General features: G+C 41.3%; 1 protein-coding gene across 1 annotated transcript in view; it reads left to right on the forward strand.

The window, feature by feature from the left end:
* The window catches only part of GALM (galactose mutarotase), a 63451-nt gene that overhangs the window by 7266 nt on the left and 34303 nt on the right, over window positions 1-21882 (forward strand). The window contains exons 2-4 of the mRNA XM_063078687.1: window positions 1834-1988; window positions 6577-6783; window positions 13533-13614. Of these exons, the coding sequence (XP_062934757.1) occupies window positions 1834-1988; window positions 6577-6783; window positions 13533-13614 (444 nt within the window). The remainder of the gene's footprint in view (window positions 1-1833; window positions 1989-6576; window positions 6784-13532; window positions 13615-21882) is intronic.

Here is a 21882-nt window from a genome sequence, read left to right on the forward strand (position 1 = left end):
GCCACTAACTAGCTGTGTGTTTTGGGACAAGTGACTTAACTTTTCTATCCTCAGTTTCCACATCTAAAAACTGGTTTTTCCACATCTGTAAAGCAGAAGTGTTCTGAGGATAAAATGAGTTAATTGCAGAGCGCTGAGAAAGTGGCTTGCACTTAGAAAGCACTCAGTAAGTGTTAGCTATTACGATAGTCCATGAATAGGACTCTGAGGTACCTGCAGATTAGCAAGGAAGTGAACCAGGAAAGGCCAGGAAAGAGAACGATTAATGTTTAGCTTGTGGCCATTTGAGTAATGGGAAACTGTGACCTGTAACTGTCCTAACTGTGTCAGGGTCTGTATCCCGAGAGCTCCTGCAGCCATGGAAAAATAGTTCATATGCTTGAAGTGCATTCTCTGATCTGAAGTAGACGTGGCAGATACAGAGTACCATGGGAAAAGAGAGTGGAATTCCAAGGGCATCTGAGTGAAAAACAGAGTAGAAAGTAATCTTGGTGATAGATAACACAGAAAACAAACTCTCTCCAAACCTCAGTCTCTTCCATTGTAAACCAAGCACAGAGGAACTTAAAGAGAAGGAAAGTACTGTACTATGCCCATGCACGAAGTTCAAGTACAGGGATGTTACATTGCTATTTAGAGACCTCTTTCCACAAAAAAACCCAGCAACAGTTTATGCACATCATTATACCACGTAGCCATCAAAAGGAGTATGGTAGATATATATGTAGTGACACGGAGAGATCTTAAGACTTTTGATAACTGAAACATTGCAAAATAATGTATATAGTACAATTCTCTTTATATAGAATATGTGTTTATGTATTTGTATTTATGCTTATGTGTAGTTATTGTTTTTAAAAATGAAGTGTACATGCCAAACTGTTAATAGTAGTTACTGATGGGAAGAAGGGGAGTTGAAAGATGAAGGAAGGCTTTCATGTTAAAACTCTTTATTAAAGTTGCCGTATTTAGCAAATAAAAATACCGGATGCTCAGTTAAATTTGAATTTCAGATAAACAGTATATACTTTTTAAGTATGAGTGTGTCCCATGTATAATAATAATATGAACATACTTATATTAAAAGTTATTCATTGTTTATCTGAAATTCCAATCCAACTGGGCATCCTTTATTTCCTCTGGCAAGCCTACTCTATATCTGTGTGATTTTTTTTTTAAATAAAAAGAGAAAGAAGAATAAGATAGTTTCCTCTCGAGACTACACAAAAGTATCATTTCTTTTGTCTTTCATTCTATTCCTTTATTTATTTATTTTTATTGTAACACAGTTGATTGTACATACCTATGGGGTACAGAGTTGAATATATCATCACCTGTGTGCAATATGTGATGTTCAAATCAAGATAATGAGTATGTTCAACATTATACAATGTAATCATTTTTTGTAGCCCTTTACCAATTAAAAGTATCATTTTTAGTTAAGAAAATTGATTGGCCTGAGAAAAAGCAGATTACAAAGATCCTAGTTTTATAAAAAGAAAAAATAAGAGCACCTGTATGCATATTAAAAGATGGAAGGATATACATAAGAATATTAACAGCGGTTCTCTCTAGGCATGAGATTAAAGAGGGTTTCAGTCTCTTCCTTGTGCTTTATAAAGTTCTTTAACATTTCGTATACTGAACATGAATTACTTTTGGAAAAGGAAAAGGTCATGTGTATAAAGCCATTTATCTGTGCTTCCATGAGGATTTTGATATGCCCTAGTCGTTAGTACCTGCAGCGTTCCTCAGAAGAAAGGGGTGGGCAGCAGTGTGAGCCTCACCTTTGGTTTGAAGATTTTAAAAAGGCTGTCATCCGTGTCCTTGCAGGTTACCTCCAGAAGCAGCCCTACTTTGGAGCAGTCATTGGGAGGGTGGCCAACCGAATTGCCAAAGGAACGTTCACGTTGGACGGGAAGGAGTATCACCTGGCTATTAACAGGGAGCCCAACAGTCTGCATGGAGGAGTCAGAGGGTTTGATAAGGTGAGTCAGGAGCATCTGGCAGAGTTGCCACCTGGCCCACTTCACAAGGTGCCCTGAAGCATCCCTTCTGTTTGCCAGGCACAGTCCTGGGCCCTACAGCACAAGCATGGTAGGGGATATAGGAAAGAGGCTGCTCCGTGGTTCAGGGGGAGCAGACACGATGGCCACATTCTGGGACCCATCCTTCCCTAGCTCATCTCATTCCTACACTACAACTGCTGGTGCCCCCATCCACACCTCCCTGGACCTGTCCTGAAGCCCCTCCCTGTGCACTGTGGTGCCGTGCCCAGGCCTCCCCCTCCACTGAAGTTCCATGTGCCTCAAAGTTACCTCAGGCTCTCCCCACTTTCCCCTTTCCACATAAAAACTCCTATTCCTCATGTGACCAGGAAAACGAGGTCTGGAAAGTAAATTGATCCAAGAGCTTCTCCCTGAGGGAGGGCTGCTTGGCCTCCTGCTTCCTAGCCCTGTGGGAGTCTGCAGGTTAACCCCAGTGACTGTCTTACTAGTCTGACTTCAGGCTGTGAGAGGGAAAATTTTGGTAACTACCCTTCCTTTAATACCACCCTGGTTGTTTGCTAGAGAAGACAGCAGCATGAATGGCAGCTAGAGGCCACAGTTTCTTTTTTTCTGCCTCTGACTGCCACCTGCCCTGTTGAAGGAAGTTTGTTGCTCTATTTCCCCTCTTCTACCAACTTCCTGTCTGTGGCCAAGAGCCAGACAGCCTCATTGGTTCCCCTGTCCTTAACGATGGGACTCCTCACGCCAGGGAGGGCAGAAAGGCAGAGGGTAGCATCTGCTCTGTCAGTATTAGGGCAGAGTCTCTGCACCATGCCAGGTCTGTGGGCAGACCCCAGCTGGAGGACGGAAGGCCCAGCTTGGTTTGGGACAGGGATCTTCAGAGGAGCCTCAGAACAGCACCTTGGTCTAGCTTGTTCCTGTTCTCTCTGTTCCGCTGTTCCACTGTGGCATTTTCTGTGTCTCTGCTTAACATGTATCCCCTTTATGAACACTGCAAAATAGTGAATGTACATATCATCAGTGCAGTGTGCCTCCTGAGTTTTTGTGAACCAGGCAGCATCATATACTGGGGATTCCTGCAGACTGCAGTGTAGTGAAGGAGATGGACCTTTACATAAATAACTTACAGGCGAGCTGCAGGAAGTGCCGTAATGTAGATGCTGACCGTGTGCCGTAGGAACTGGATCTGAGCAAATGAATAGCAACTGAGGAGGTGGGATTTGAGCTGCCCTTGAAGAGCAGATACCATTTCATTCAATATGTGGAAATTAGAGAGAATGGCTGTGCAATGGTCCAGAGAGGAGTGGGGAAAGACTTTGAATGCTTTTATCAAGCCACTGAAAATTTTTGAGCAGTAGGTTTTGAAAAAGTAACATGAACAATATCAGATAAACTTTATTGTTGTTCTTTTTAATTGAAATATAATTGATTGTAAATATCTGTGGGGTACAGTGTTGAATATCAATACATGTGTGCAGGGCTGGCCAGTTAGCTCAGTTGGTTAGAGCACAGCCTTATAACACCACGGTCATGGGTTCGGATCCCAACACAGGCCAGCGGCACCTCCCCCCTCAAAAAAAACCCTGTGTGCAATGTGTGATATTCAAATCAAGATAATTAGTATATTCAACATTATGTAATGTAATCATTTTTTGTGGCCCTTTAACAATTTCCCACTAACCCTTCCCCCTGCCCGTTTCCCACCTCTGGTGGCCTCAGTTGTATTCTCTCCTTTTGAAAATTCAACAAATTATTGTAATTGTTGTATCTTTTTCTTTCTTTTTTTATTTATTTGTTTTGTTTTGTTTTTTTAGCTCCCACTTATGTGTGAGGACATGCAGTATTTCCCTTTCTGTGCCTGTCTTATTTCACTTAACATGATTTTCTCTAAGTTCATCCATGTTACTGTGAATGGCAGAATTTCATTCTTTTTATGGAAGAGTAGTATTCCATTGTGTATATATACCATGTTTTCCTTATCCAGTTGTCAGACGATGGACACTTAGAGCTGCGATAGACATAGGAGTGCAGGTGTCCCTTCGAGATGATAATTTCCATTCCTTTGTGCACACACCCAGCAGTGAGATTGATGGATCATATGGCGGTTCTATCTGTAGTTGTCTGAGGAACCTCCATACCCTTTTCCATACTGGCTGCACTAATTTACAGTCCCACCAGCAGCGTAGGAGAGTTCCCCTTTCTCTGCATCTTCACAAGCCTCTGTTATTCTCTGACTTTTTGATAATATGATAGTCCTGGGGTGAGATATCTCAATGTGGTTTTGATTTGCATTTCCCTGATACTGAGAGATGTTGAACATTTTTTCATGTGTCTGTTGGCCATTTGTATATCTTCTTTTGAGAAATGCCTATTAAGCTCCTTTGCCCATTTTTTTACTCAGGTTGTTTGGTTTTTTACTGTCTGCTTTATGTTGTGTTGGATGTTAACAATTACTGAATGTAATTGTTGGTTTGGAGGTATGTGTTTTTCTATTTATATCAACACATTTTTTTAAAAGATGAAAGTTGAATAACCCTGACAGGATTAGAAATGATATAAGAAGGTCTAGAGATACAAAATTTCTGGAAATAAGGAAACTACAGGGTCAGGGAAATCCTTCCATGAATAAGAATTATACTTGACTGATAATATTAGTTTACACAAAAATCTTTCCATTGGGTCCTTTCTCTAAAGGAGAAAAACTAGGTAGCAAGTTAACATTTTGTTTCAAATATTTAATTCCTAAAATTTTCCATTAGGGGGACTTTTTTCTTTTTTTTAAACTATACATGTAACAGTCCTCATATTTTGAGTGTCTTGAAAAGTCAACATTTCTGAGAGATAATTAGGGTGTAAAATTAATTTTTTTACTAAGCTCAGTGGATTGGTTTCAAATACCAGCTCCATTCCCACTGGGCTCCCGCTTCTTGGCAAATGCAATGTCCATGAGAGCCAGACCAAGCCAGGAGTGGGTGGGCAGAGCCTGGGTTCATAGGCCAGTCCTGTGGCTCACAGAAGTTACTGTCTTTCAAGTCTATTTGGAATGACAGAGTTTGGCCTCAACTCTTCTACTGAAAATGGCGATTTGAATGAAACATTCACTGAAACTAAGATGTAGAACAGTGTAGACAGCCAGACCTGAATTTGAGTCCTAACTCTTGTCACTAATTACACATATGACTTTAAACAAGATTTTTTTTCCTTTTAAACAATGGGCATGAAATATGAAAGGGTTCTACCCATTTCCCCTGAGATGTGGGAAGTAGAAATGGGCAAGTTAACTCCATTGAACTCAATTTGCCTATCTGTAAAATGGATGTAAAAATATTAGTTGGAGTTATATGAAATTGCCAGTGTTCAATTGTTTTGACCTACAAAGATGGTCATTTCATTTGGCTTAACCAAATCCTTACCTTGCAAGATGATTTATATAAAGCACCAGCTCAGTGACTGGTGAATCCTCAACAAATTGAAGGTCTCATGTCTGCAAAAGGCTCCTTTGCTAGTGATCCCAGAGCTCCCTAAGGGGACTGAGAATCTCTGGCCACGTCATGCTCTGATAGTGCAGAATAAGGCAACAAGCACAGGCTCAGAATCAAATCCACTGTCACTTACTAGCAGTGTGGCCTGGGGCAAGCAGTTTATCCTTTCTGAGCCTCAGTTCTCTCATCATTTAATGAGAATAAGGGAACCTACTTTAAGTCTGCTCTGAGACAGATGAGATAGTGTCTGTGAAGTTTCTAGCAAAGTGTCTCGGCTCATAATGGGCACTCAATAAATGTTAATTTTCCTTTCCCTACAAGTATTATTTTAGGGCCTCTAGAGCAAAGTAGAGAGGAACCACTGTGTTAATCCAAGATTCCTATTACTATGTCCAAAAGCAAAAACATTTTAGAAAACTTTTCTTAATGTTTTTCTTGCCATTCTTAGAGTCATATTTTCTACAGCAAGAAGGAATCTTCAAGATCATTATTTCAACCCCTTTATTTTATGGAGAAATTGATACCCAAATTTCCACAAATGAACTAGGAACAAACCTGGCCCCCAAATCAGGACTCCTGACTTGTGGGGTAGAGCTCTTCCTAATGGAATAAGTGCCTTACTGGTTTTGAGCTCTGCCCAGGGAACACAGAGAACCTTAGAGTGTTTTTTAATAAATATTTGTATATAGTACCTCCAGGAGAAAGGGGCTGATTTATTAAACTGATTTTTTAGTACTATTAGCAGATATTACTACATGACACTTATCAGAATGGGGCTCCAAGATGAAGAAAAATCAAAGAAAAATAATCAGAGAAGGCGAAGAGGAAAATATTGTAGACACATACATATAAATTCAGGGGAAAAGAGTATGGGGAATGTGAGTAGGTAAAGAGAAAAATTTTTTTTCTCTCAAAAGCCACTTCTCTGTATAAAATAAAATTTGAGAATAATTAAAATTCAGGCTCTTATTCAAAAGCCTTAACAGTTGTTTTTCTTCCTGGAATCAGCTGTCTTTAAATATTGAAATGTGGCATTTAGCTTGGGATTGTAGTGACTAAGCAGCTTTGAAAACACTTTTTTCTAGGTCCTCTGGACCCCTCAGGTGCTGTCAAATGGTGTCCAGTTCTCACGTGTCAGTCCAGATGGTGAGGAAGGCTACCCCGGAGAGTTAAAAGTCTGGGTGACATACACCCTGGATGGCGGGGAGCTCATGGTCAACTATAGAGCACAGGCCAGTCAGACCACTCCTGTCAATCTCACCAACCATTCTTACTTCAACCTGGCAGGCCAGGTAAGTGAACTTGCTTCTTCTCTGCTGCTGTTACCAACATGCTTCGTGGAATGACCTGGGGTTGTGGCTGGAGAAACCACAATTACTCTGGCAATGGGGTCACCCCCATGATGATGAAAAGGGCACAACAGAGCATGTGGCTCATAGTAGGTGCTCAATAAAAGGAAGTTATAGAGAAAGGTAAAATAAGTGCATTGTACTATCAAGTACAATCTTATCACTTGACAATAGGGATATGTTCTGAGAAATATGTTGTTAGGTGATTTTGTCATTGTGCAAACATCGTAGAGTGTATTTACACAAACCTAGGTGGTATAACCTACTACACACCTAAACTATATGGTATAGCCTATGGCTCCTAGGCTACAAACCTGCTCAGCATGTTACTGTAGTGAATACTGTAGGTAATTGTGACACAGTGATGGTATTTGTGTATCTAAACACATCTAAACATAGAAAAGGTACAGTAAAAATATGGTATTATAAAAAAAAAACAGAAAACAATATGGGCTGGCCAGTTAGCTAAATTGGTTAGAGCACGGTGTTATAACACCAAGGTGAAGGGTTCAGATCCCCATACTGGCAGCCGCAAAAAAAAAAAAAAAGTTTTTATAATCTTATGGGACTACCGTCATGTATGCTATCCATTGCTGACTGAAATGTCATTATGCAGCACGTAACTATATCTCTTTCTCATACGCTTTAGACAAGTAACTAGCTATTTTAAGAACTCCCTCTCATCTAATTGTAACATGCACTTATATTTGCTTCTTTATGCCCCCCAAAACACTATTTCCAATGAAGGTGCCTTCCATCCTTGGATCTCTGGAAATGTGCTTGGCCTGGCCCCTTTAGATTTGCTGCCAATATGTGTGTGCTCCACTGCGCAGCCCACCAGAACCTCCCGGGGCTTCTGGTGGCCAGTCATGCCTATATAGTACAGCGGAAAGCACATTGGACTTGGATTTGGGAAACCTGAGTATTTTAGATTAATAGGCATATTCTCAATTTCATAACATCAGCTACCTGCTATTTCTCAGCCACTGTTAGGAGCACTTTATGGAGTTGTTAGTAAAGATACTAAAATCAGCCCAGCACAGGGATAAACACCGATGGGAGGACACTTAAAATGTTCAGTTCAGAGTTGTGTAGAGCCACGGACAATCCCCCGTAAATGATCCCCTCTGAACTGCCTCATTCTCTCCTAATGGAAATATGTTAGCTTGTTGAGGAGGCTACTATCACATGAGACAAAATAAAAAGCTTAGCTAAACCCTGTAGATTATATCTATTACTTCCCCTGTCTGAAGAGCTCATCACAGTCCACTAGACTTGAATCACTTTGGCATGATTTTTACCACAAGATGATATTGGCAGCCAAGCAGATATATCTTGATTTTCTTATACTCTTTTAGGAGTTTGCTGATGATCTGCTGGGTTTTTTTCTAGAATCTTCTTACATAGCCTACTTAATTGGTTCTAATATAATTTCCAAAGTTTTCCCTTTAAAAATAAGAAAGATGGTCCTTCACTTACTTGTTCCTTATTTTCAGGAAATTCCACCATCCTTCTTGAGATCTTAAAAATAAACCAAAAGCCAAAAACAAAACAAAAACACCCAGCCATAAGAGGCTGTACTTTTGAAAATAAGTTCAGAAAGAAATGACTGAAATGGAACAAAATATTAATTGTTTTGTGAAAGTGGTAAATTTTGGTGATTTTTCTGTTTTCCACATTTTTATATACTTACAACAGCCTATTTTATAATGGGGGGATGATCTGAAGGAATAGATTCAGAAATAGAAAGGGAAATTATGTATGAGGTTTTCCATCTGTCAATGTGTTTCAAAGAAGGAGACAAAATGGGAATGTAAAGTTTCCTAAGACTCTTTCTATTTACCTGGCAGGAGGACCCTCCTGACCAGGATTTTCTACCCTTCCAATCCTACGGGGTCTTGGAGTGACTGGTGTTTTTGAATCTTTTCAGAGGCTGAATAGTTTCCAGGTTGTAGACCCCACCCAGAAGGGTGGTCATTATAAACTCCCTTACGTATGCTGTCTTAGTAAGTGCAACTCAAATCCATGCCAGCTGCTTCGGGGCTGAGGGTAGGTGGGGGCCACCAGCCTTTTGGGGCACTCAGGTGGGAGGGGATGATCACCAGTCCCGGGGTCAAGGGCCTCTGCATCTTCTGAACATCTTTTGTTCTGACCTAGGAAGCATTATCACCTGTCTCAAACCCTCCCCAGGGAAATAGCTCAAAACTTGATGTTTAAAGTAGTCAGCTCATCTTATATTTGTTTGTTTGTATGTTTTTTAAATTTAATAAGCACTATTTTTGTTCTCCTTGGGATTCAGGCATTGGCCCATCACTTCTAAGTTTGAGTGTTGGAGGCCTGGGGGGAAGGGAAAGCTGTGTTTTTCAAAGAATAGAAAAGGTATGTAGGTTGCAGGTTGTTTTTTGTTTCGTTTTATTTTTCTGTTCCTTCCTGTGTCTAATGCAAAACTGGGAGAACATGTTTTTTATTGAAAGTTTAACTAAAGAGCTATGAAAGCAGGTCTGGGGGAATTTGAGATAAAAAGCCGTATTTGTGGTTCTGGTATGACTGGTTAGATAAGTCATCAAGGGCCAAGGTTCTTCCGTTTTTTCATTCTGTTTTGTGAATGTTGTCAGAATTAAAATGGAGTCACTTGTATTAAAACCCATGACAAATAGAGCTGGGGAAGTCCATGAAGGGAAGGTTCTCATGAATGAATGACTGATAACAAAAATTATTGCAAAAGATGCTGCAAAAACTACAACTTTGTACAAAGGCCACCACAACCTTACACCCAAAAATATTTTTGTGAGAATGTTTATCCAGTAACTGTCTGTCCAACCTCCTATTGGTGCCACCCTTGTTACTGATCCTAGCCAAGGATAATTATCTCAAAACAATTACGTAATCCTCCTCATTTTTCCTTTAAAAACCTTTGCCTTCCTTTATGCCCCTGAATACACGCATGGTTTACTATGGCACACATATTCCCATTGCAATGCCCATTTCTGAATAAATATCATTCTCTTTTAGTAAGCCTCTCTCTGTTACTTAGGATTGCAGCTTCCTCATTGTTTGGCTTTTGTCTTCAGGCTTGTCTCCTCATGGTCACAAGATAGTTGCCATAGCTCCAGAAATCACCTCCTCATATAGTCATGTCCAGAGACAAAAAAGGGCTTGTTCCTCTTTACATATCTTTAATGTTTCCTTTTTAAGAACAAGTAAACCCTTTCCAAGAAGCCCCCTATCAGACTTCTCTTACATTTCATTCGTCACAAGTGTGAGCCATGCTCTGCCTAACCTAATCGCCAGCAGGGGAATGACAGCACCATAACTGTCATAGACAAATCAAAATTCTACCTCTGGGAATGAGGAGGGGGACCCCGTCCTTGTGTATAGATCCTGGCATAGGATAAGTCAACTAGTCATGTTTCTGCCGGGGAAAGGGAGGGTGCTAGTAAAGGACATGTTATGGATTCTGGGCAGTACCCAATACACTAGTCCGCCCTCATTCACAATTTCAGTTACCCATGGTCTGAAATATTAAGATATTTTGAGAGAGAGAGAGAGAGAGACCACATTTGCATAACTTTTATTACAGTACGTTATAATTGTTCTATTTTATTATTAGTTATTGTTGTTAATCTCTTTCTGTGCCTAATTTATAAATTAAACTTTATCATAGATATGTACGTATAGGAAAGACATAGTATACAAAGGGTTTGGTACTATCCGTGGTTGGGAACATATCTTCTGTGGATAAGGGGGGATTACTATAGTGTCTGTTACCTCTTACTAGAGGAGATAAGATCTGAATTAAGACAGTGGTGGTAGCAATGCACAAAAGGTCTTCAAAGCCCCATGCAAGTCATAATGGGCTCTGTAAATGGTTAATGTTACCAACTCTAAGCAGCCAAGCAAAGTTAACCAAAACAAACACTGAGCTCAGAGATGGTCCTCAGGGTCTGTTTGTGAAGCAGCAGTTCTTGCCAAGTTTTCATCAGCCTTGAAAAGAAATGAATCCACCAGTAATATGGTAGGTACCAGAGTAGATCACTGTATTTTTCTAGGCCAGAAAAGTCATAAAACAAAGCATGCTTCTCTTTAATGAAGGGGCGTTAGTACTGCTTGGTGACCCAGTGACCATTAAGAGAGTAGGTGCCTGATAAATGTTCCTTTCCTTCTCCTCTCAGGCTTCTTCCTAACATCTCAGACTCATCAATTTATTCGATGTGTGATTTTCATGTTGATTCATTTTCTTCCCACCCTAATGCTTTAAAGACAAACAGAAGAAGGAAATTCCTAAGCAGCTCTATTCATAATGATAAAACACTGAATATAACTTAAAAGTCCACCAATAGGAGAATGGATAAATAAACTGTGATACAAGGGGTCTTCAAAGAATTCATGGAAAGAACTATTTCCTATTATCTTTTAATTCTGTTTTCCACAAACTTGTTAAAGTACCCTCGTGTATTCTTACAATGGAATGCTACCCAACAATAAGAAGGGGCAAATTACTGATACAGCCGTAAGGATGATCTCAAGAGCGTAATGTTGTGTGGAAGTAGCAAGGCACAACAGAATACGTTTTGTATGATTTATGTGAAATTCTAGGACAGGCCAAACTAATCTATAGCAGTAGAAACCAGAACAGTGTTGATGGAGTGTAGATGTGTTGTCCCCTCCTACTCATGTGGAAATTTGATCCCCAATGTGGCAGTGTTGGAAACTGAGTCATGGGGGCGGATCCCTCATGAATGGATTAATGCTCTCCCTGGGGGTGGGGGGTTAATGAGTGAGTTCTTGCTCTATTAGTTCCCGTGAGAGCTCATTGCTTCAAAAGACCCTGGCACCTCTTCTCTCTCTCTTACTTCCTCTCGCCATGTGATCTGCTTGTACCCTCCGGCTGCTGCCACTTTCCACCATGAGTAGAAGCAGCCTGAGGCCCGTGCAGCTGTCCCAGAATCGTAAGCCAAATAAACCTCTTTTCCTTATAAATTACCCAGTATCAGGTAATTCTGTTATAGCAACACAAAACGGACTAAAACAAGTGTTTTGGTTATAAATAGGAACTTATTTTTTTAAAAAAAGGGAAGGAAGGTGAGGAGGGAGGCAGGCACCTGAGGAATCAGAGGGAAGACCTGGATTTATTAGATGAGAATGGCCTCGTCTCCTGGGAGCTTCCTTCCCACAGTGACGTTAGGGAGGTCGTGTTCCTCAAGTGTCATTTGTGCAACGGGAGGATGGAGGAGTTTGCTTGGTCTGGGCTCTCCTTTTCGGGGACCCTTCTGCTCTCCACGTGGTCCACAGCTCCCAGTTTAGTATCACCAAGGCTTTGTACCCAACGTCCCGAGCCCCTGTCTGGACTGACCCAAACCTCTCCATGTTGAGCTGAACGTTGAACAAATAGAGCCAGGAAAATAATCCCAAATCCTCTTCCGTCATCTCCACTCTCTTCAGTCCCAGAGGCCTCTCTGGTGGTGGCACCACCTCGAAGCACGAGAGGATGGCAGCAGAGAGCCACACAGGAGAGTCCCCCTGGAGTCCTGAGCTGCTCTAGGCAGGGTACAGACCCCCTTCCCATTGTGGACCTGTCTTCTCAGGTCAGAACAGGGAACAAACAAGCTGCTGAGACAGGAAGTGTGGGTGGAGGAGAGGCCTCTGCCCCAGCCTTGCCCCGACCTGCTGCTATCCCTGACCAGCGTGTGCCCACTGGGAGAATACGAGAGAACCAGTTCTTCAGAAACAGCTTCCTGGTAGTGTAATTAAACTGGTTTCTGTCTTGTTTTCACTTAGAATCTCATGGTCTCTGAAATCTAGACCTTTATCTCAGCATGGCTCTGCTTGAGTGTGTGGGCCTGAGTCTCTTTCCCACTGATTCTGCTTCCAGTTACCCTGCAGCCCTCTGCCTCTCACGCTTCTCTCAAACCAGGCAGAGGCCTCAGTTTAGCTGAGCACAGGGTTCTCAGCCCCAGCACTGCTGCCATTCTGGGCCACATAATTCTTTGTTGCAGTGGGGTACAGTGCTGTCGCACACATTGTAGGGTGTTTAGTAGCACCCCTGCAGTCCTTCCACTAAGTGCCAGTAGCATCACCTCCCCCAGTCGTGAGAATCAAAAGTACCTCTAGACTTTGCCAAACGTTCCCCACAGCGCAAAATCACCCCCAGTTGAGAACACTGGTTTTGCTGATTTTTGAGCATCACTAAGCAAAAGTCCTCACCTGGTTTCCCTTCCCCATCTTTTGCTGTTACATTTTTAAATACCTTACCATTGATAATAAAAAATAATCCTTTGTGTTGTAAGCACACACGTGTGAAGTGTTTTCCAGTTTGCAAACCACACACCCTGCCTTCCTCAACTGTTCTCATCAGAACCCTGGGAAAGGCAGGGGCATCGTCAGCCCAATTTTACATCAAAGGAAATGAGATTCTAGGTGGTTGAGTGACTTCCCTGGGGCTGCTCATTGAGAGCTAGAGCTAGACCCCAGGTCTGCTGACCACTGAGTACCCCCGAAAGCAGGCTGCTTCTTTATGGAGGAGGTGGGAAAACTCTCAAAAAAGGGGACCACAGTCTTGAGTCCACGGTCAAAGGGGATTTCTGAAGTTCTTGTCAATGCCTGAAAACATTTTTGCAAGAGAAGTTATAAGGTAAATATATAAAATAAGACTAAGGGTAAATCTTTTCTTCCCCCTACCTTTTCCCTCCCAGGGCTACCCGAATATATATGACCATGAAGTCACCATAGATGCTGATACTTTTTTGCCTGTGGATGAAACCCTGATTCCTACAGGTTGGTGAATTTAAACATTTTAGGAGTATGCAGAGATGTGGTCTGAGATGGGGTCTGATTTAAGGAGCATTGAAAACTTTGCTGAGTTTAACCAGGCCAGCTGGTTAGCTCAGTTGCTTAGAGCACAGCCTCATAACACCAAGATTAAGGGTTCAAATCCCCATACTGGCCAGCTGCCAAAAAAAAAAAAAAGAAAGAAAAAGCTTCATTTACCTAAAATTATTTTCTCTGTCAGCATACCAAAATGCCTATAATTACCATTATTAGTCATTTATTTGGTTAAGTTTGGGTGACCAAGTAATTAAACACCCAAGCTAGGACACTTCTGAAAGGGAAAGGGAATGCTATTAATAATTAAGCCAGGGCAACAGGCATAAATTGGGACAGTCCCAAGCAAACTGGGTCATATGGTCATCCTAAGTGAGCATTAGACTCCAAGAGTTCTCTGCTAAAATGTGTATCTGTTACTTGTTAGCACCTTAGCAGAGATTAATTTACCTAAACATTACCTCACAAATGCAGGACACTGATGAAACACAACGTGGTTTTTGATAGAAGAGGAATGAGTTGTACCCTGAGGTGCAGATGTCACTTAAGATGCAGTTAGAGGGATTGGGGGGGATGGGAGGTGGCCAGGAGAGTATCAAAAGGGAGGGTGAGATGTTGCCAAAGTCAAACTTCAGGGGGGGTGTGTGTGTCCTAGTTTAACTGGATTTATATCATCTTGGTTATTATTTGGAATGAAAAGAACTTTGGTTCCAATAGGCAAATGCATAGAGATAGTAAGTAGATTAGCAGGTTGCCAGGGGCTGAGGGCAGGCAGAAAGGAATGGGAGTGACAATAGGTACAAGATTCCCTTTTGGGGTGATGAGAGGTCATGGAGTTAGCTAATGGTGATGGTTGCACAGCCTCGTAAGTATACTAAGCACCACTGATCTGTGCACTTGAAAAGGATGAACTTTATGGTATGTGAATATCTGAAAAAAGAGAAAGAACAAATGAACCTTTGTTCATACTTATCTCCTGGATTAAGTGGCGTAGTTTTGTACTAGATCCTAAGTCCACCCCCATCTGCCTCCAGGGGTCAGATGGCAAGATGACCTGTAGGGGCGCAATTATCCTTTTTGGCAGCATATGGGGAGTTACTTTGACGTAACCCAAAGCAGTAGATAAATATTCTTATTGGGATTCCTTAAAATCAGAAATCAGGTGAGGGTAGGAGGCATAGTCGGAGAGAACTAAAGTAAACAAAAGTAGAGGATGAAGAGAAAGAGCAGAAATCTTGGAAAGCAGTGTGGCATCACTCCTCTTCCCTGGGAGAAAGGGCTGCCCTCATGCTGCCCCTTTCTGGCCAGGTCTCCTGCCTGTGTCCGACAGTGACTTCTCAGAGGCATTGTCTCAGAGCTGCTTTGTCAGGTTGCTGATGCCCTGTGTTCCAGGCTCTCAGGCCTCTGTTGAGAGCTGCAGCCTTCCATAATCCCATCTGCTATGGCAGCCACGCAAAGAAGGTCAGGAAGCCTTCTCCCTTTCGTTCCCACCCCATGTGAGGGTGCTACTACTTTACCTGTCACTCATTTGGTAGAATATGAGCAATTAAAAGCCAAGGGCACCATCTTAACCAAGTCATCAAGGCTTACATCACCAGTAATAAGATGTAGTGACATCATGTCCCCCCTAATATGAGACATGGAAAAGGCACATCTCTTGTGTGGTATTCTGGTCAGATGCATAACTTCAATCAAAAATGAGAAGACTTCACACAAACCCAACTGATGGACATTTTCCAAAATAATTGAAAATGTCAAAGTCATGATAGACAAAGACTGAAGAACTGTCACAGAGAAGACTAAGGAGGTATTACAACTACATGCAATGTGGAATCCTGGATTGGATCGAAGCCTGAGAAAGGACATTAGTGGGGAAACTGGTGAAATCCTACCAAATTCTGTAGTTTAGCTAATAGAGTTGTACCAATGTTAATTTCTTAGTTTTGGTATTTGTACCATTTTTGTGTAAGATGTTAACATTACGGAAAGCTAGGTAAAGGGTATACAGAGATGTACTATTTTTGCAACCTTTCTGTAAGTCTAAAATTATTTTGAAGTTTCAAAGTTGAAAAAAGAAGCCAAGTAAGATGTTACTTTAAGTTTACTGGACACTTGCCTCATATAGGTAAAGCTTTTGTTTTAGTTTGGCCTCTTTATCACAGTAGGGTTGGCTTTATGACTGCTATTTCAAAATTTTTACGAGGGAAAAGAAAAATATGTGAGCCTGCATACTAAACATTTAACTTCGGTTAACAGCAGGAATTAGAAACTCCCATAAATATAGTGATTACAAGATTAATTGGAATAATAATGAGAAACTGAGATAAATGTGCTAACATTTTTGACATCACAGTTTTTAATATTTTCCTAGCTCCAGGGCTGGGTTTAAAAGCTTTTAGGGTTGACTGGAAACATGCACTATCTTCTGATATTTACATGACTCAATAGATGGGCTTGAGTAAGCTGGCCTATCTTGTCCTAGATTGCAGAATTATTGTGTTAGAACTATATGTTGTAAACTGCAAGGGAAAAATAGTGGTGGCTGCTGTTTTGTGACTGACAAGAAAGAAAATTAACTCATAGCTTATAAGTGGAGGTTATAAAATAAGTGCATATTTATTTGTGTATCTTTATATAATCTTCTTTTGCTATCCTGTTGAGTTTTGACCACACGAAAATCACAAAAATGCAAAATTCTTGCCATGTAAAGATTATTTGTCATGATTATAAGAGATAATTGTGGCAAAACACAGCGGAATTTAACATGCAATCTAACTGACTACATAAAACATGTTTATCTCAGTTCTGCCCCATAAATGAGTTTTAGGGTCATTATACCTTGTACTAATATTGAGCAACTGTTAAGTTGAGTATGAGCTAAAAGCTCTGGACTTTGGTAAGCAAGAGCCCTGATTCTTGTCTTGGCTTTGTTGTTAACTAGCTAGGGAACCTGCAGTGTTTGTATAATGCTTTAGCATTTAACTCTCGTAGACTCCTATTTCCTTTTCTGCAAATAAGAGGGACATTGAACTCAATCAGATTTTATGGACCAGTAAATTTTCTTTAAAAAACAGTTTGTAAGACGTATGTGGGGTGCCCAAATGTTTGTTTTGCCAAGTTAGAAAGCTATCATGAATACAGGGCTATCAAAACTAATTGGGAATGTATGTGTTATATTTCAATACAAAGTTTTAAAAAAAAAAAAAAACTAATTGGGATAATAATGAGGAACAGAGATAGACCACATTTTTCAAAAACAAAAAAACCCAAACTACCATTTATAGTCACCACCTCTTCATAAAAGAAAGAATTTTTTAACATCACAAAAGTGGAAAAAATTTAATCTCAGAGTAAAGCACAAGCCTTTATATTGAATTCTTTTTAAAGAAATATGATAGGAGATTATCCAAATATATCTTAGTTTTCTGTGGACCAGTGACATTTTTATCATGAACTTATAGTTGAGAATCAAAAATTGATCTGTAAGGCTACTTCTAGCTCTTACATTCTGGGACTCTATGAGGCTCCTACTATAACATTTTACTGCTATTTCCACCACCCTTCAAGTCCATTAGAACTTTCTCATAGAAGTAAATAAGTTATAACTTAAGAGCTCATGAAAAATTTGTAATTCTCTCCTACCCATCTGTACTTAAACAGAAATCATAGCGGTTTTTTTCCTTCTTCTTTTCTCAGAAGTGCTTAAGAAACAAGCTAATTGTATGATTCCTTTGGAACTTCCTCCAAAAATGGGTGGTAACTGCTACTCTGCACTTCAGTGATATAAGAGTTCACGTGTCTGGCCCACTTTCAGCCAAGAACAAATCCCTAGGAGCTCAGGTTTCATCTGACTCATAACATTGCCCAAAAGCCCATGGGCAGGTGGCTTAATTCGGAGGATGAATTCAGAGGGGCTGCCCATCATTTGATCATTCAGAAATGCCTCTCCTGTGCTGCTGTGCTCTCCAGGAGTTGGCCACTAGAGGAAGAGTCAGCCAGAATTTTATTCATTAACCTGGAAATATCAGGATAGGCATAACTAGGAGACTTGGCACGGAGGGAAAGCACTGGCGGGGGGGGGGGCTCCCAGAAGTTTGCCAGGCAGTGAGGAGGAGAAAAGTGTTCTGGATAAAGACAAACAAGCCTGGGCAGGGCAGGAAACAGCAGGACTAACCCCAGAGAAGTGCTGTTTTTCTGAAGCTAAGCATTCAGGGCATGTTTTTGGCAGCAGAAAATGGATGAGCCTGGAGGGGTTGGCTGGAGCCAAGTCAGATCTGCACCAGGCTCTGTGCCACTGCAATCCCTGGGTGGCCCTGGATGACCTGGGGATGGCCTAGTGTCTAAGGCCAACCCTTACAGAGCTGACTCACAGATGTACCTGAGTTCAGTCTCAAACTTTCAGGTATTCAGCCACAACTGGACAGAACCACAAGTTCACTCCCCTGAGACATGCTGCAAGAACCTGTTAGACCAGCTATACTCCTTTAAGACTTCTGGGAATTGATATGCAATATCTAGAAATCGTGGTTTTGTTGAATTGAGAAAAAGAAGATACTGATTATCTAAGAGATGAGATAAAGGTTTATGACAATAATAGCTAGTATTTCAAAGAAGACTTTATAAACAATCCATACCACAACCCTGTAAGGTATGTTCTGCTAATTTTTCTTATTTAACAAATGTGGAAACTGTAAAACAAGGAATTTAAGTACCTCGCTGAGGTTCACCCAGTTAACAAGTGATGGAAAGCTGGGATTCACACATGGGGCTCGGGCTCTTCACTAGACCAGTAGTCTACGCACCCTCCAATGCAGTGAGCTGTCAAGAAGGTTTGGGGGTGGGGGGAAGGGTAAAAAGGAGAGAGGAAAGAAAGAAAAGTAAATTAATTTCTTAACTATATAGATAGCCAAGATCACCACATAGTCAAGAAATGGAAAGGAAGCCAAAAATAAAAACAAGCTTTTGACATCTTCTGACAGTTGTAATTTCTCATTTCTTTTGCCACCTTTTGTACATGTAACTCACAGCTTCTTTCACTGTTTTCCTCTGTTTCTCCTTCTCTTCAATTTGTTTCTACTTTTCTGCAAAGAAAACAGAAAACCAAGTTTATTCAAATTATATTTTTTTAAAAGAGAGAAAGAGGAAGAAAAGGAGGGAGGGAGGGAGGAAGGAAGGCGTTTTGCTGAACGTATAGAGCATGAATTTAAGTGTCTGGCCTTATTAGCCTGACAAGGAGGTGAACATAGAAAAGGAACAACTCCACGTCAGGCAAAAGTCAGGCAAATGGAAGCTCACAATTATTCTCTGTGCCCCTCAGTAACCTTGGAAGTCATTGCTCTGTTGCTACATATAATGTTTGATGACACATCCCTTGTCTTGCTAGTCTTTGTTTTCTCATCTGCAAAATCTTATGATCATGTTGAAAGTTCACTTTCTTTAAGTATGCATGGTGGTCATCTGTTGAGGATGATAGGAAAATCACCTTCAATAGAAAATTCAAAAATATAGTGAAAGAAAAGCTTTACCACTTACTAGGGTAGCTTTCAGTTATCTAGGATTCACTTACGGTGGGATGCCTCATTTATCCAGGGGGGATGCCAGGTAACAAGTTCATTCCAGACCCTTCTGCTGTCCCTGGCTTTCCCTGGGGCTGCTGCTTGGTTGTGGTGAAGCCCTCAGAAGTCAGCAGTAGAAAACGATCCTTTTAACAGCCTTGGTCTTCTTGCATATGAATGGCCTTTAATCCATAAACCAGTTATTTTGCTCACCATCCCAGTCCTCTGCTTTCCACTCCCTTGTTTGTATGCTTGTTTTTTAAATCTCTCTTCCTAGAGTCATAAAAATTCTTATCAATTTTACTTGGAGCTCCTGCAGAGAAAGGTCTCTATTATCATCACTGTAGCAGAAAAGAAACCAACTACCAAGAAACAAAAGTACCAAGAACTCCTTAACTACACCCAGAGTCACAAGAGCAGGTAACTAAACCATGTCTGAAAAAGTGGGTCATGCAGGAGAATATGTGGTTCATTGGGGGAATTCAGGGCATCATTTTAATCAGGAGGCCCTTTATCAGATTGTCTACATTCCTTGAATTCTGTGGGGGCTTGTGCAGATGTTTAATCTGACAAATTACAATTTCTATAGTTTCATTTTATCAGACTCCTATTGACTTTCAGCCAAGCCTGTAGGGTTGCTTCAAAGATTGTATCTTTCCATGATACAAAGATGTTTTAATAGTTCCCCCACACCCTCCCCCTTTTGTGACTCTTAATTTATACTTATATTTGTTTTTCAACTCCTTGGTTTTGTGTGCCCTTCGTAAAAGCTTTAACCTGAACTATTCTTGAGAGAAATGCTGATGTAGATCTAAACTTTGGGGGCATTTTTCACCCTGGCTACAGACAACTCAGTAAATAATTTTATAGGTGATGGGAAAATCCATTTCATGGGAATATAGCACCTTCTATTTTACATTTTTTTTCATAAGATGACCAGTAAGGGGATCTTAACCCTTGACTTGGTGTTGTCAGCACCACACTCTCCCAGGTGAGCCATGGGCCGGCCCTAGCACCTTCTGTTTTACGGTAACTGTAATACTGCAACCATGGTACTCAGTAAAAGGAGACATGGGGCTACCCAGTTAGCTCACTCGGTAGAGTGTGATACAGATAACACCAAGATCAAGAGTTCGGGTCCCTGCACCTGCCAGCTGCCAAAAAAAAAGACTTTCCCACTGTGGGTGGGTGTTTGGGGAAGGGTGAAGCCCTATTGCCCATTTTGTTTATTACCTGCTTGTTGATTAGGCATTATCACATAGGAAGGAAAAGGATACCACGGCACAAAGTTACAGGGAGCCAAAGCAAGAACAATATGATGAAATCCCCTCCTGTCGCACCCTTAGAGCCCCCATTCAGACTTCTACCCGGACAGGGCCACGAACCTCTGGCAGTCTTGGCAGCCTGTTTTGCACCTGCCTTTCTTCCTGTTGGCAATTTTTTTGGGGGGGGGCAAAAAGATGTCTTCAGCTTTTTCAGCCAGGAAAGCATGGAAGACAACAGCCTTTACTATGTGGCTTCTTCATTCTCCCCCTTTCTCTGCTCTCCTAAATATTAAAAGCTGTCCTTTTCCCAAAGCCCAGTGGAGAAGTGTGGAAGAGCGTCAGTAAGCGTTGGGATAGCCAAAGCTTTTGAAAGGGCCTATTCAAGTAATTTAAAGTCATCCCCATTTCTCCCACTGGAAATTCCTACCATCTTGTCAGCTCCTAACACAGGCAAACAATATCCCTTGTGTGTTGTTAGGCCAAAAGACTCCAGCATCTTGGCTCTTCTGCTTGAAAAAAAAATAGAAAAGAAAAATATTTTTGAATAAAAGAATAGAATCCATCATTTAGCTTCTAAAGCTTCTCCTCCGGGTGAAATTCCAGGCACTGCAGAGTCAGCGGTAGTGTTTTGAGCCCATGGTTCTTGCTCACACGTGCTTCTTTCCTGGCCCATGGTGGCAGGCAGCACCAACGGAAGCCTCTGCAACGCTGAGAGCTCATTTTACCCACAGTCCAGGGGCAAAGTTTGCAGCTGAGTTGTCAGGCTGGGTTTGCATGTCAGCAGTTAGTTTAGCTTTGCTTCTTCCTTTAAAAAAAAAAAAAATGCTGCCCCTAAAGCGTTTGCTCCTCCATAGCACAGGAGTACACTCTCATTTGGGTGTCTTAAGGGCCTCTTAAGTGTGGTTGTTGTGTTTATTGTCGTCAGGGCTGTCTCTGTAGTTTCTCACAAGTGGAACTCCTAGAAGCCATTTATCAGAAAGGACAGGTATATAATGAGTGTCCAGAGATAGAGAACCCTCTGGTGTCAGGTCCCTGTGCCTTCATGTCAGGCAGCTAGCTTCGGGACCTGATTCCAGTGCCCTGCCCCCTGGCAACAAGAGGAACCAGTTCCTGCTGCCCTGCTCAGGTACTAAACCAGCTAAATGTGAGCAGGTGAGAAAACCCGATCCTTCTGTTTCTCCAGGGATGAACTCATTCCCAGAGCTTGTAAATATTACATTTCACACTTTCACCTTCCAGAACCGTGAGACAGGAGGTGAGCTGGGCAGCCTGCTCAGCAGGATACTGCCGTGTATACAACACAGTGGTACTGAGGAGCTGTCTTTAAAGACATTTGTAACATGGAGCTTTTTTTCTTTTAATTTTTCTGCTCTTTATTTATAGTAGTAAATGAGGAATTA

This window comes from Cynocephalus volans, chromosome 14 (assembly GCF_027409185.1).
Source record: "Cynocephalus volans isolate mCynVol1 chromosome 14, mCynVol1.pri, whole genome shotgun sequence".
NCBI lineage: Eukaryota > Metazoa > Chordata > Mammalia > Dermoptera > Cynocephalidae > Cynocephalus > Cynocephalus volans.